We start from the raw sequence: 16,037 nt of genomic DNA on the forward strand, positions 1-16,037 counted from the left end.
AGCCTGAGGCAGGCAGTGTTTGGGGAGGGGAGAGACTTCAATGCCATCGAGTCCAATTGCCCAAGCAGCCATTTTCTCCAGGGGAACTGATCTCTGTCACCTGGAGATCAGTTGTAATAGCAGGCGATCTCCAGCCATCACCTGGAGGTTGGCAACCCTAGATGGAGCCCCGAATCCCTTGAACATCCTAGGGGAGGATAGAAACTGCAATCAAGTTTTGCACATTTACTTTGATGTCAGCTTATGGAGCAGGCTTGGGAATTTTTTTATTTTAAAAACCATACCCCCGCGTATCTTAATGTTATGAGAATCAAGTCTCTCTGCATCATCAAATCTCTGTTGAGTACATACATAATGTAAATCTAATTTCTGACTGTTTTCAGAACGGGGAAGTATTCGTTCTACAGAAATGTCATAGATTCTTAATAAAACTCCAACATGAATAAATATGTGAACCCTCCCTTTGGCATCCAGGGCTCGGATTTTCATATTCCAAGGAGATTACTAATGAATAAACTAGGAGAACGGAATTATTGGCAGAGGAGAAAAGACACATAAAGAATATTAATGTGAAAGTTTAATGTGGCTCCCTTTCAGTGTCATGGAAGGAATAAAATGTTCTTGTCCCAAATGCACTCAAACTGGAAATTAAATAACTGGGAATGGTGTGGAATGCAGTTTTTCTTCTGAAGGTTTTCTAATGGCTGCAGTGGACGTTAACTCTGGCCACAGATCCAACCTGTGGCTATTGATACCATTTAGAGAAGATTTTTGCCACTTAAAAAATGCAGTGAGGGCCCAATCGGACCCATCATGGTCAGTATTGTCTACTCAGACTGGCAGCGGCTCTCCAGGGTCTCAGGCGGAGATCTTTCACATCACCTGCTACCTACTCCTTTCAACTGGAGATGCAGGGATTGAACCTGGGGCCTTCTGTGTGCCAAGGAGATGCTCTACCCCTGGGCCACAAAACTAAGACTGTCCATTCCAGAATTTTAACTGAGTCATCAGAAGACGTATAAATAGAGTTGCCATCTCCAGGTTGGGAAATACCTGGAGATTTGGGGGTTGGAACCTGAGGAGGGCGGGATTTAGAGAGGTGAGGGACTTCAGAGAGGTATAATGCCATAGAGTCCCCCATCCCAAGTGGCCATTTTCTCCAGGAGAGCTGATCTCTGTCGCCTGGAGATCAGTGGTAATAGCAGGAGATCTACAGCCTCCTCCTGGAGGTTGGCAACCCTACGTATAAGGACTATTACCTTTAGATGTTTTTTGCCCTAAAGGTAAGTTGGCTGAATGCCTTCAAGGGTTCGTAACCAGCTTGGTGTAGTAGTAGGTAGGGCTGCCAACCTCAAGGTACTAGCTGGAGATCTGCTATTACAATTGATCTCCTGTCAATAGAGATCAGTTCCCCTAAAGAAAATGGCTGCTTTGGCAATTGGACTATATGGCATTGAAGTCCCTCCTTTTCCCAAACCCCACCCTTCTCAGGCTCCGCCCCAAAAACCTCCCAACCCTAGCAGTGGGCACGATGTAACACAAGCCATTTGCAAATAAATGACTAACATAGTTATGAATGCATGGTAAGGTTGTGGTACCTGGAGGTACTTTAGACCAAGACGGCTACCCTGTGAAACTATCCCCATTCCCAGTCATAGGGCAAGAAGTCCATCTCTGTCAAAGATGTACAGAGGAGGTAGATTAAGGTCTAATATGAGGGAGTCCACAGGGGAGGAAGTAGAGGATTCCTTTTATTTTTGTCCCTTTCTAAAGCTTCCTCTGCAGCCGAGCCAAATTAAAACTTTCTTGGAGGCATAAGTTGTTCTGAAGATTTCTTCAGAGGTGAAAGTAGGCATATCCCTCTTTTGTCCCCAAAATAGCCATGGGGAGAGGAAAGAACTTGGCCAAGAGCCAACGTCTTTCTCCCTTGTAGTTTTGGTTGCCAATCTCCAGGGGGTGGCTGGAGATTTCCCGCTATTACAACCGATCTCCAGGTGACAGAGATCAGTTCACCTGGAGAAAATGGCCACTTTGGCAATTGGACTCAATGGCATTGAAGTCCCTCCCCTCTCCAAACCCTGCCTGCCTGAGGCTCCGTCCCCAAAATCTCCAGGTAATTCCCAACCCAGATTGGGCAACCATAGCTCCATCAAAGTTTCCACACAAAGAGCCCTAGTCTTACATTTAACATACTGTCCGTATAGCCACTTTGGAAAGTAACCTTGGGTGGGTGACCTTGGGCTAGTCACAGTTGTTAGAGCTCTCTCAGCCCCACTACCTCAAAGGGTGTCTGTTGTGGGGAGGGGAAGGTGATTGTAAGCTAGTTTGATTTTTCCTTAAGTGGTAGAGAAAGTCGGCATATAAAAACCAACTCTTCTCCTTCTTCTTCTTCTATATTTGTATTTGAAATTTCATGATACTGTTTTTTTCCCCTCTCAACTCCCCCCCACCCCATTAAAGAACAAATGTAATTGAACGAAGTGTTTTCTGCAAGTTGCCTTTTATGACACTGGCATTTTAGGTCAGTAGTGGGTTCTTCAATAACAGCACAAAAAGAAGAAGTCGTGCCGGGGCTGAACTCGTCTACTGAAGCCGTGGGCCCCGCGTTTGGCGCTCTCCTTGTGCCCGTGCTTCTGACAAACATTATTATTGCCTCAATAACATGGTTGTGCCTAAGGGAGAAAAACAATTCTGCAAAGATGGAAAACACCTAGGGGAAGTATTAAGAATTTATAATCTAATCATGGGACTGTAATTGGGTTCTCCGGTGAAAAGAGGACCCAGGGTGTTAAAAGGGAACGGCGTGTCTCGTTTTTCTTTAAGAGAGAGTTATGAACCATTGGATTTTTCCATTGCTGGGAGGTGGCAGAGGAGGATGAGGTGCCGGAGATGTCAGAATAGCAAAGGTTTAGGATTATGTAAACTACTGAGCAAAGTGAGCAAGAAGCTGGAGATGAAATGCATTTCAAAGGCCATTTATAAGAATATAAGAAAGGCCATGTTGGATCAGACCAAGGTCCATCAAGTCCAGCAGTCTGTTCACACAGTGGCCAACCAGGTGCCTCCAGGAAGCCACAAACAAGACGACGGCAGCAGAATTTATCCTACCTGTGTTACACAGCACCTAATATCATAGGCATGCTCCTCTGATCCTGGAGAGAATAGTTATATATCATGACTAGCATCCATTTTAAATAGTAGCCATGAATACCTCTCACCTCCATGAACATGTCCACTCCCCTCATAAAGCCTTCCAAGTTGGCAGCCATCACCACATTTTAGGGCAGGGAGTTCCACCATTTAACTATGTGTTGTGTGAAAAAATACTTCCCTTTATCTGTTTTGGATCTCTCACCCTCCAGCTTCAGCAGGTGACCCCATGTTCTGGTATTACGAGAGAGGGAGAAAAACTTCTCCCTGTCCACTCTCTCCAAACCATGCATAATTTTATAGACCTCTATCATGTCTCTATTTGATCCAGACAAAATGGGCATTTCGTTCTTCTGCAATAATTTTATTGTATTGCCCTTGTGTCTCGGCTGAGTCTAGGGCATTACATCTCGCCAATAAGAAAGCTCGTCTGAACTTAGGAATTTCTAACCAGCTAGCCTGGCAAGGAGAAAGTTCTGTTGTAACCTTCACTGTTGAAAGCCACAGCATGTGTGCCTGTGTGTGGGTGTATCTCCCCTCCCCACCTCCAATTTTATAGTCTTGGAAACCAATGAGGCAGAAGTAGAAGTAGATGCTACATTTCACAATTTTCAGATCAGCGATTCGTAGCTCCCACATCCTTCTCTTTTCACTGCATGGTTGACCCCTGGCTTACTCATTAGTAGCGAAGAGGTGTATCTACCGTACACATCTTTGTCAATTGTTTGTGGTAATTTTAACGGTTCTGGTTTCCCTTGAAATATTACACAACTTTTTGTTTTTGGATCTTTCTGAGGCTTGCTACAATCAGAGAATCCTGGAAATTGTCATTTGGCAAAAATGTTCCGGATTTTAGTAGAAATGTCCCTCCCCCTTGCAGAATGACCCTTGGATTTCCTGGACCGAAGGAGTAGGGTTGCCACATCCTTCTTTGCTACCGGCGGGAGGTTTTTGGAGTGGAGCCCGAGGAGGGTGGGGTTTGGGGAAGGGAGGGACTTCAGTGCCATAGAGTCCAATTGCCAAAGCAGCCATTTTCTCCACGTGAACTGATCTCTATCAGCTGGAGAACCGTTGTAATAGCAGATCTCCAGCCGCTACTTGGAGGTTGGCATCCTTAATCGGAGGGAAAGAGCTGCAATCGGCGGGAGGTCTCCCACCACAAGTGGGCAAATGGGAACCCTATTTTAGAAGGATGTTGCAACACTTTCCCACTCTGTTATCTTCATTATTTTATACTCTGGTCTCAAAATCTCTTGGCCCCACTTGTCAGTGGTTGAGAGCATGGGGGGTTGTTTGTTTGTTTCGGCTATCAGTTGTTTTTGTAATATTAATAGCATTACTTTTTGTGTTGAAGCTACTTGGGTTTCTGATAGTTTTGCCAACTTCCAGGTACTAGCTGGAGATCTCCTGCTATTACAACTGATCTCCAACCGATAGAGATCAGTTCCTTTGGAGAAAATGGCTGCTTTGGCCATTGGACTCTATGGCATTAAAGTCCCTCCCCCCAAACCCCGCCCTCTTCAGGCTCCACTCCAAAAACCTCCTGTTGATGGTGAAGAGGGACCTGGCAACCTTGGTTTTTGAGTAAAGGAAGGGCTGTTTTATACCGGCCTGCCAAAGAATCTAGCTGCAGGCAAGTTAAGTGGGCTTTGTATCCCTTGTTACAAAATACTGCCTCTGTCCCTGTTATCTCTCCAATCGATTCTCTGTCGTGTGCTTTACTGTCTGCTGGAAGAATCTTTCATGTCCCAAGAAAATGAAGAGGTAATTGGGAACATTTTGAGTACAAAAGGGTGTGCAAGTGGCCACAGTTAATCCTAAATGCAAGGTTTGAGAATTCTGCACATTTGTCTCTTTATGTGGGTTTTGTGTTCAACCCAGTAGTAGAAGAAGAGTTGGTTTTTATATGCCAACTTTCTCTACCACTTAAGGGAGACTCAAACCGGCTTACAATCACCTTCCCTTCCCCTCCCCACAATGGACACCCTGTGAGGTGGGTGAGGCTGAGAGAGCTGTGACTAGCTCAAGGTCACCCAGCTGGCTTCGTGTGGAGGAGTGGGGAAACAAATCCAGTTCATCAGATTAGCCTCCGCCGCTCGTATGGAGGAGGGGGGAATCAAACCCGGTTCTCCAGATAAGAATCCACCACTCCAAACCACGGCTCTTAACCACTACACCACGCTGGCTCTCAGTAGCCTGAATGGCCTGGCTTAGCTGAGTTTGTCAGGGCTTGGGACTTAAGCAGGGTTGGCCACAGTTAGTACTTGGATGGCAGACCACCAAGGAAGGCCGGGGTTGCTATGCAGAGGAAGGCAATGGCAAATCACCTTGGTTCGTGTCTTACCAGTGTGGTGTAGTGGTTAAGAATGGTAGTTTGGAGCAGTGGACTCTGATTTGGAGAACTGGGTTCGATTCCCCACTCCTCCACGTGAGCAGCGGAGGCTAATCTGGTGAACTGGGTTGGTTTCCCCATTCCTACGCATGAAGCCAGCTGCATGACCTTGGGCTAGTCACAGCTCTTAGAGCTCTCTCAGCCCCACCTACCTCCCAGGGTGTCTGTTGTGGGAAGGGGAAGAGAAGGTGATTGTAAGCCGGTTTGATTCTTTCTTAAGTGGTAGAGAAAGTCGGTGTATAAAAAGCAACTCTTCTTCTTACCTGGAATGCCCAGCAAACGGGGTCACCATGAGTTGGTTATAACTCCTCCTCCTCCTCCTCCTCCTCCTCCTCCTCCTCCTCCTCCTCCTCCTCCTCCTCTTCTTCTTCTTCTTCTTCTTCTTCTTCTTCTTCTTCTTCTTCTTCTTCTTCTTCTTCTTCTTCTTCTTCTCCTCCTCCTCCTCCTCCTCCTCCTCCTCCTCCTCCTCCTCCTCCTCCTCCTTCTCCTGCTCTTCTTGATTTTAACGCGTCAGTACATGGATGGGAGACTTCCAAGGAATTTCCAAGGAGACTTCCAAGAAAGACTGAGGCCGGTATTTAGAGGCAGGAGATGGCAAACCACCTTCGCTCATTTCTTGCCTAGAACGCCCTGTGGATGTGGATGCCATGAGTTGGTTAAACTCAAAAGCACATTCCCCTTCTTCTCAATTTTTATGGCTCCTTGACAGGGTGCATAATCAGATGGGTCTGTCTGTGTGCACTGTTTAATACGAGGGATTCCCTTTCTCCTGCAGGGCCGTGGCGGGAAGGGAAGCATCTACGTGTGGGCCTCTGGAGATGGCGGAAGTTACGACGACTGCAATTGTGATGGCTACGCATCCAGCATGTGGACCATTTCCATCAACTCAGCGATCAACGATGGCCGGACAGCTTTATACGATGAAAGCTGCTCCTCTACTTTGGCCTCCACTTTTAGCAATGGGAGAAAGAGAAATCCTGAAGCTGGTGTGGTAAGTTGCATGGTTGTTGACATTAAGTTTGGCTCCTTTCTCTTTCCCTTCAGTGCTCAAACTTCCACTCATCTGAGGGAATCTTGCTAAGCCCTTCTTGGCAGCCATTACGATTGGCTTTCGTAACCTGCATACCAGCAGAGGGTGCTGCAACCAATCCTTTTGATATATGGGGCTGCCATTTTGTGCGAACAGGGGAAACCCATGTATTTCCCAGCTTCGCTCTCTCCAAGCGCTGGGAGCTGGAAAATATGTGCATTGCCCTGTTCACACAAAATGGTGACCATGTATATTAAGAGGATACCACATAGCTCTCTCCCCTCGTATTTATGTATTTATTTAAAACATTTTTATGCCTGCTTTCCACCCGATCAGGATCCCCAAGGCAGCGGACAAAAAACAAACAACGAACAAACATTAAAACATGTAAGAAATTAAAAACACAGTTAAAATGATGAAATAATTCAATTAAAACACAATTAAGCCCCCTCCAGATAGCATTTTCACTGCAACTTAATGTGCCAACTGTAGTTTCCGGATAGTCTTCAAGGACAGCCCCATGTAGAGGGAATCACTTACTGAAGGATGACTGCTGTTATATTCTAGCTTGTGGTTTCCTATTCTTGTTTGACCTAGTCTTTTTTCTCCAGTCAGGGCCCAATGGTGTTAGTAAATATTATCCTTAACAGGGACATCCACATTCCCTTAGGATTTCGGCATGGTCTACAACACAAAGGGGGTTACCGCATTATGTATTCCCAGCGATGTATTAAGAGTTTGAAAATGTTATAAAAACATTGCTTTAAAAGGGTTTTTGGATGCCACGGCTAAAAAATGGTTGGAAGACGTCTTCACAGCTAAAGGGGTCAAACAAAATGCGAACAGTATTTTTTATAACATTTTCAAACTCTTAATACATCAGTGGGAATACATAGAAAGTGCAAACAGTATTTTTAATAATGTTTTCAAACTCTTAATACATCCCTGGGAATACATAATGCGGTAACCCCCCAACTCTCCTATTTTATTTTTTTCCCAATTCTCAATAATGGCCACTGCCTAAGCTTCCAATCTAATGAGGTAGAACGTCAAGAGGGAAAAGAGGAATTAGCTTGCATTCGTTTTTTCTGACATTCAGCTCTCCGCGTTTGCATAACAGCACATCGTGTGCTTATTTAATCATTGTCTGGAAATATCGGAAAATGGACAGAAAGTGTACATAATGTCTCTTGGTGGTGACTGTGCTGGGGAAAAGTTTGCCTGCCTTCTAGGAGGCCTGCCACGGCAAACAGAAAGCCAATTAGGCCAAGAAGGAGAACAGTCGGAACTCGGTCGGCCTGCAAAACAGGTCATTTAGCTGTGTCTGTTTAGGCGATGAAGTTTGATTGGATTTTGCATAGCTGATGCAGGAGGGTCTGTTTCCTCGCTTTTTCTACTCGCTTTTATTACTTTTGACTGCTTGTTGAAAGGAGTTTTAAGTATATAACAGTAAAACCTATGGGAGGGAGGAAGAAGAAGAAGGAGGAGGAGGAGGAGGAGGAAGAAGCAGAAGAAGAGTTGGTTTTTATATGCCAACTTTCTCTACCACTTAAGGAAGAATCAAACCAGCTTTCAGTCACCTTCCCTTAACAACACCCACCCCCACAACAGACACCCTGTGAGGCAGGTGGGGCTGAGAGAGTGTGACTAGTCCAAGGTCACCCAGCTGCCTTTGTGTGTAGGAGTGGGGAAACCAACCCGGTTCGCCAGATTAGCATCCTCCGCCGCTCATGTGGAGGAGTGGGGAATCGAACGCGGTTCTCCAGATCAGAGTCCACCGCTCCAAACCACTTCTCTTAACCACCACACCATGCTGGCTCTCTCAGACAGTCCACTTCCTGTGATGATCTGACTATCCCACATGTAGGAGACCAAATTTGTTCTAATTAACTTTCCCCCTACACTGTTGCAGGCGACGACAGATTTATACGGCAACTGTACACTTCGCCACTCTGGAACATCAGCAGCGGCACCCGAGGCAGCGGGAGTGTTTGCACTCGCGCTGGAGGCAAAGTAGGTGAAAACAGCCTTTGCTTTCTGACGGTTCAATGCAAACAAAATTATTTTAAAAATTGTTTAAAACTACATTTAGGCTATGTTCGTTCATTCATTCAAACATTGATATCCTGCCTTTCCTCTTGGTTTGATGCGGCTTGCAATAATTGTTAAAACATCACCAGCTAAAAGGAAACCGTTCTTTTCTTCTGGATTGCCATAAGTCAGCTGCAACTTGACAGCTCTTGACACTCATGTTCTTCTTCAAAAACTGCCTTTTCCTGTCTATCCACACAGCCTGTTTGTTTAGGAACTGTAGTGCTGCACCACGAAACAGCCTTATCCCTGATAAAACCAACAGATTGTTTCATCCTGCATGAATGGGTGTTGATCCTTAAGGGTTCCAGGTAACAGCGCTAGAATTGGCGCTAAAAGCTGCCCTACGGCTATCAACATGGGCTGTATTATGGAAATATAATTTTCCAGTACAGGTTCAGCATCCCTTATCTGGACATCCAATGTCCAGAACTGGTTCTTCTTTCCCACAACAGTCCTTCCTTCATTTCGTCATTCGTTCAAACGTTTACTTCCCACCTTTCCCCTTGGTATGATGCGGCTTGCAATAATCGTTAAAACATCACCAGCTAAAACCAAAAATAACATGGCCAACCCCAAATCTCTCCCCCCCTCCTCCCCTTAAAAGATGCCTGCTGTTCCAACCTCCTCAAAAGCCTTGGCAAACAGGCAGGCCTTGCAGCACCTCCTGAAGATTTCCAAGGAGGGGGTTTCCCTTTACCTCTTCAGGGAGCCTATTACACAGAACTGGTGCCACGATGGAAAAGGCCCTGGGCTGTGGTCATGCCAGACTGGCCACCCTAAGTGGTGGAGTAGCCAACAGATGGCTGCCTGATGACTGAACAGGGGCATAGAGAAGGTAGCGGTCCTTTGATAAACAAAAGGGAACCATTCTTTTCTTCTGAAGCTGTCTTTCAAGAGCCACTGACTCTCACGCCATGTTGCGCTCTCTTTCCCTCTCTCTCGCAGCGTGGACCTGACCTGGAGGGACATGCAGCATCTTACGGTCCTCACATCCAAGAGGAATCAGCTCCATGACGAAGTTCACCAGTGGAGAAGAAACGGGGTTGGTCTGGAGTTCAACCACTTGTTTGGCTATGGAGTTCTTGACGCTGGGGCCATGGTCAAGATGGCCAAAGACTGGAAAACTGTCCCGGAGAGGTTTCACTGTGTTGGTGGCTCAATACAAGAGCCTCGGTAAGTGAAATGAAATATTCAGGGCTCAGCCCATTTATAAGATTCCCCACCCCTGCTGATGCTAGGTCTGCAATTCATTGTTTTAAGTGCTGGCTATTTGTGTGTGTGTGTGTGTGTGTGTGTTTAAAAAAAAAGCTTTTTATATAAGTTACTACTGCTATGAGTCACACACCGGAGGTGGGATACAAGATTTTTAAAAATAAAATAAGTAATTAAGTAATAAGGCTTGTTAAAATCAGTTAGATTCAAGTCCAGTAGCACTGTAGAGACCAATAAGATTTTCAAGGTATAAGCTTGCAGGAGTCTAAGCTCCCTTCATCAGATACAAATCCAGTAGCTCAATGCTTTTCTATGGAGAAAGGGGTGACCCCTTTTGGGGCCTGTTGAAAAACAAATTCGGTAAAATTCGGATTCGGCAAAATTCGGCCCGTTTTGATTTGGGCCGTGCCGAAGTCCGAACTCCCCTGCTTTGGATCCCCGAAATTCGGGCGAGATCCGGAGTTCGGGGGAAAATTCGCCCCCCGTGCGCCTTCAGGGGGCTTCCCTGAAGGCGCGCAGGGAGCCCTTTAAACAGATCTGCGCCTCCCAGCTGGGAGGCACAGATCTATTCCAAGCCCCCCCCCGCACGCCTTCAGGGGAGCCCCCTGAAGGCGTGCGGGGGGGGGCTTGGAATAGATCTGCGCCTCCCGGCCGGAACGACCTACTCAGATTCTCAGGCCCTATTCCACTCCTGTCCTTTCCCAGGGATTCTGAACCTTACCTCGAAGGGGTTGCCGTTTTCTCCTTTCGGGTAACCGCTGCCACCACCTGACCATTGTAGGTCTTGCCCACTGGGGTGGGGGTCAAGATCTCCCCCAGCGTCCCTCTCAAACCCGGAGGCCTTGCCTCGGTGTCTCCCGCTTGCCCCACTTCTGGGCACCACGGAGACAAGATACTGCCTGGGGTTGCCACTGGAGAAATAGCTGCTTGCCAACGGCCAGCCTCCCTCCCTCCCTCCTGGCCCCCCCCTGTTTTCCAATAGCGTGTTCCAAGCTGGTGGAGGACTATGTGGTACAGAGAACTATGGTCAGCATTTAAAGTTTAAAAGTATTTATTAGAAGTAAAACATTTCCAGGGATACTTCTAGCACAGCAACAAGGAACTGGCAGAAACGCAATTCCTCTGTACCTCTCTCTATACATGCCCTATCAGATGTTGGAGTATAGGACAGGCTCTTAAGCTTAGGGTACTGTACGTTTCTATCTAGATTCCATTACCTGGAAAGCTTCATCAGCGTTCTTGGGGCCAGCACATTGTCAAAAAATGGCTGCCTCCTCCAGGCCTCAGATGAGCTCTGCCTTCCCTGAGTGTCCCAGCCAAAAGAGGGTATTTCTCCTCCCTCTCAGCAGTTTTAATCATTTTCTGTCTCCACCCACTGACTAGGTCAACCTGGGTCAAAGAAGTTTTTTCCTGAAACCTCCAGAAACTTTCTTCCTGGAGCCCCTTTTGGCATTTCAAAACCTCCAAGTCCCATTTCTTCACAGGGCCCATAAAATCAGACCCCCTGACCCAAACCTTGGGGTCCATGCAAGGAGAGTCCCTTGCAGCTACTCTGAAAATTTGGCAAGTCTACCTTTAAAAATGCTGCCCCAGGAGCTTCGAAAAATTTCCCATACGCTAAAATGGACCTGGATTTTTTCAGGAAAACCTTAACAAAGCTGGAATTCGCATTTACTGCTATGGGTATTTGGCTTATTTTGGGTTTCCTGAAAAAAATTGGGTCCAATAAACCCGAACCTGAAATTTGCCAAAAAAAAATTTGCACAGCCCTATTTGAGAGTAGGTTTGTGCATATCGATAAACCCGAACCGAAAATAAACCCAAAATTAGCCATTTCGGTAAATTTTGGGTTTGGGTTTACCTAATGCACAAACCTGGGGAGAGTCTTGAGGAAGCAGGCAGCCATTAGAAACATGAGAAAACTCAATTTCCCATGATTGACTGCAACGTGCTGTCATTGGGAACATTAGTTTTCCAACGATTCTTGAAGAAGGAAGCAGATGGTCAGCCATTATTTTTACAAGTCTAAAATGTAAGTAATTTTTTTAAAAATTTCCTGGGGGCATTTTTGTAGGTAGAGCCCCCAAATTCACAGCGTAGCTTGAAGGGACTCTCCTTGCACGACCCCCGAAGTTTGGTGAAGTTTGGGTCAGGGGGTCCGATTTTATGGGATCCAGAAGAGGTCGCCCCCTCCTCCATAGAGAATCATTGCAAAGTTTGCAATGATTCTCTATGGAGGAGGGGGTGACCCATTCCGGACCCCATAAAATCAGACCCCTTGACCAAATCTTCACCAAACTTTGAGGGTTGTGCAAGGAGAGTTCCTACAAGCTACATTGTGAATTTGGGGGCTCTTCCTCCAAACATGCCCCCCTAGGAGCTTCAAAAAAATCCCCATAGAGTCTATGGGGCTGAATTTTTTGGGGACACCCAAAAAAAAGCCAAATTCCCATATTTACTGATATAGGTATTTGGCTTATTTTGGGTTTACTGGAAAAAATCGGGCCCAATAAACCCAAACCCAAAATTTACTGATTTTTTTATTTTGCACACCCCTAGTGGTCAGTACAAAGTGAACTGAATAGTTAACTGAACAGAGTAGGGAAAGGTTACACTTTGGTCAGAGGAAGGGCTCCAAATTTGGTCAGCAGAATGGTAGAATACAAGCCACTGGCTAACATTAGCGTTGCCAACCTCCAGGTACTAGCTGGAGATCTTATGTTCTTATCTCCTGCTATTACAACTGATCTCTCAGGGACAATTTTGGGCTACCAGGGGAGTGAGGGAGACAGGAAAATGGTGCTTTGTGGGTGGACATCCTGGTCTAGAGTTGGGCCAATAACTGGACAGACATCATCTACCCCAAGCCAATTAAATGAGACTAATTAAATCCGGATATTAGGATTCGTTAAGTCCTTCTCTGCCTTACTCCACTCTGTGGCAAAGAGTTCGATAACTCGGTCAATGTAGTTTTGAATGCTGTACCATGGCGCCAATAAATAGTTTGTTTTGTGTTCTCCAGGTCTCCAATTAAAGGCTAGGGAGTCAAATTATGTTCTGATTTTCCTCATGTGGTAAAGCGGAATGAGTCAACAAGCAAATCAATTAATACTAATTGACTGCAACAGCTAAAGTTCAATTAAATTATTTGAAATACTAACCTAATGACGGCCAATTTATGCCTCCAACAGAAGCAATTTACTTTTTTGGTGTTAGCCCTGAAAATAGCTGTGCTTTATTGGAAATGGAAAATAATATACGGCACTAATATAAAACTGATGCGGTTTGTGGAGGTCTGGTTATTTTACTTTTTCAAAACCCATCAGTTAGGTTTTATTTGTGTATAAACAAATCTCACAGATTTATGAGGCCTGTGCTCTGCATCTTGCAAAGTCTCCAAGTATGTAATAAAAATGAAAACTACACAAGAACATAAGCAAAGCCCTGCTGAATCAGACCAAGGTCCATCAAGTCCAGCAGGCTGTTCACACAGTGGCCAACCAGGTGCCTCTAGGAAGCCCACAAACAAGACGACTGCAGCAGCACCATCCTGCCTGTGTTCCACAGCACCGATTATAACAGGCATGCTCCTCTGATCCTGGAGAGAATAGGTATGCACCACTACTAGTGTCCATTTTGACTAGTAGCCATGGATAGCCTCCTCCTCCATGAACATGTCCACTCCCCTCTTAAAGCCTTCCAAGTTGGCAGCTAACTTGGTATCTGAAGGCATGAACCTCTTTTTCTTTGGGGTCTGATTGGAGGGCCCTCTCTTTAATCTGATGGGCTGTGTGTAGCTCAGTGGTAGAACATCTACTTTGCATGCTGTTGGTCCCAGATTCAAGTTTTAGCATCCCCAGTTAAAAGGATAAGGTAACTTGAAAGACCTTGTCCTGAGATTCTGAAGAGCTACAGATAATCAGAGTAGACACTAATGACCTTGATAGACTAAAGGTCTGACTTAGTATAAGGCAGCTGCTTCATGTGATCGTGTGTTCTTATGGAAATGTATGTAATGCCAATGCCGTGATTCAGGTTCAAAGTCAACCCGGTTCAAAATAAGGTTTCAGGTGTCACTCACGCTCTTAACTTAGAAAAAGAATGTACAATTTACTGAACATGGGAATAATCTTTCAAAATTTAGTTAGTTGTAACCTAGAAAGGTTACAGTGCAATACAGTGGCAGTCCTCCAACAGAGAAGCTTCAAGGGGAGATTACAATGTGAGATTGCTGAACTTCAGTTGATATACAAGTTCAGAACAATGGACCCCTCCCCCCAGCTGAAGAAGAATGTAGGATTTTTTTATCTCACTACAGATTATAATTCTCTGCCCCCCAAGCATTTCCTCTCTGCTCGAATCAAGCTGATTACAGTGAGCATCACACCTCTGCATCCTGAGTTCCTTCTTTGCAACATCCCTCCCACCTTATGACTGGGATATGAGGACTCTGAGATCTTCATTCCAACTTGTGTCTGACAAAGAGAGCTTTGACTCTCGAAAAGTTATACCCCAAAAATCATGTTGGTCTCTAAGATGCTACTGGACTCAAATCTAGCAGTTGCATCCTAAGGAAGGTTGCACCCTTCTAAGTCCATTGAAGTCAACGCCCTTATCCTACTAGTCCACTGAGCAAAGTTTGAAACCTTCCTCTAGCCTAAGGAGGTTGTCTTCAACTTAAGTGGTTCTTCCATTGGAGAAAGAGTCACTTAAGTTGGTGGAAAGCTTCTTGGAGGAAGGAATCCTTCTATGTTCCAGAAGCAAATATTCACTACTGAATATGTACCCAGTGAATTCGTCTTCATAATCTGCTGCATTTCTAATTCTCCCCCTTCTGACACTGTAACTCCAGATCCTGTGGTCTTGTTAATAAAAACAATAGGTTTTAAAGGTATTATAGTTTGTGTCTACTTATTAGGCCAGTATCTTCAGCAGGGCCTCCATGCTTTACTATTTGACCACTGCCTTCTTGTTCATATAGGAGTACAAACTTTTTGAATAGATTTTACCATTAATTGAGGGGTTCGCTGTGAGTTCCCTACTAGTTCTTTCTCAGGCTCTGTCATTTAACTTCTACTTTCCATCGATATTTTTTTTTGTCTCTGATCCCTATCAGAGTTGAATGCAAATCGTGGAATCACTGAATTATATTATCCTTCTCTTATTATCTATCCGTTTCTTCTCTTGGATCTTCACTGGGCTTGGAGAGAGCGTATCAATTAGGGGAATATTCACTTTTTTTTTTCATTTGTGCTGATTTATCCTAAATTTGGATCCTACCAGGGACCAAAAGTTGTACTTCTTGAGTCCAGAAATATCGCCTTACTTTTATCCCAAAGTGCTCTAACAGCCCATTTCTGAGCTGTCGGGGGCCGGAGACAGCGGGGAGGAGGTGCCACTGCAGCTCCTCCTAGCCCATTTCCAGGGCACCAAAAGATCAAAAAAGCCTTTTAAAGGCTTTTAAAATTTTAAATGGGGCTTTTCGCCCCATAGAGAACAGCGAGGCTGTGCCTGCTAAAAAGCAGGCGCAGCACTGCCGTTCTTGCCACCAGCATGCCAGGCACACTCCTGGCACACTCTGGGAACACCCCCGGGGATATCAGAACGCCCCCCTGAATGCCAGTGCGGGACTTTACGCCAGTGGGACGCTGGCAGAAGACCCTCTCTGCGTCCCAGGGTGGCACTGCTGCAGCAGCACCGGGAGATCAGCGTCTGGGCCTCCCTGCCAGCATTGGGGCCACTTATGGTGGCGTGAGTAGCCCAGATGCCAATATGGGGGGCCCCAATACCAGAGCAGCCCCTTCCTGGCCTCCGGAGGACTTTCATCCTCAGAAGTCAGGAATGCGCTGTAAATTATCATGAGAAGCAAGTAATTCCTCTACTATCCTGCTGGAATGGAATGTGAGGAGAATTCTCCGGAAATGCGAGGCACCGTTTAATACCTCAAATTGTTTTAATACCCCAACTGTTCATATTTTAATAGTTTGGCCAATAATTTTGTAGAGTTATAATTCCCAGAAAAGCTAAAAATAAGTCAAGCCATGCATATGAGCTATGTGGTACAGAATAAAAAGTATGATCTTTTTCACCTGGATGCAGAAACCTCCATGCCTCAAATTATCTTTCAAAGATAAACGCGACGATTTGGGGAGGGATCTA

At 45.5% G+C, this 16,037-nt stretch overlaps 1 protein-coding gene across 1 annotated transcript in view; it reads left to right on the forward strand.

The window, feature by feature from the left end:
* The window catches only part of PCSK2 (proprotein convertase subtilisin/kexin type 2), a 122,788-nt gene that overhangs the window by 105,984 nt on the left and 767 nt on the right, over nucleotides 1-16,037 (forward strand). Inside the window, exons 9-11 of the mRNA XM_056856799.1 lie at nucleotides 6,318-6,533; nucleotides 8,485-8,585; nucleotides 9,612-9,839. Coding sequence (XP_056712777.1) covers nucleotides 6,318-6,533; nucleotides 8,485-8,585; nucleotides 9,612-9,839 — 545 coding nt within the window. The remainder of the gene's footprint in view (nucleotides 1-6,317; nucleotides 6,534-8,484; nucleotides 8,586-9,611; nucleotides 9,840-16,037) is intronic.

Source organism: Euleptes europaea, chromosome 10 (genome assembly GCF_029931775.1).
Source record: "Euleptes europaea isolate rEulEur1 chromosome 10, rEulEur1.hap1, whole genome shotgun sequence".
In the NCBI taxonomy this organism is placed as follows: Eukaryota; Metazoa; Chordata; class Lepidosauria; order Squamata; family Sphaerodactylidae; genus Euleptes; species Euleptes europaea.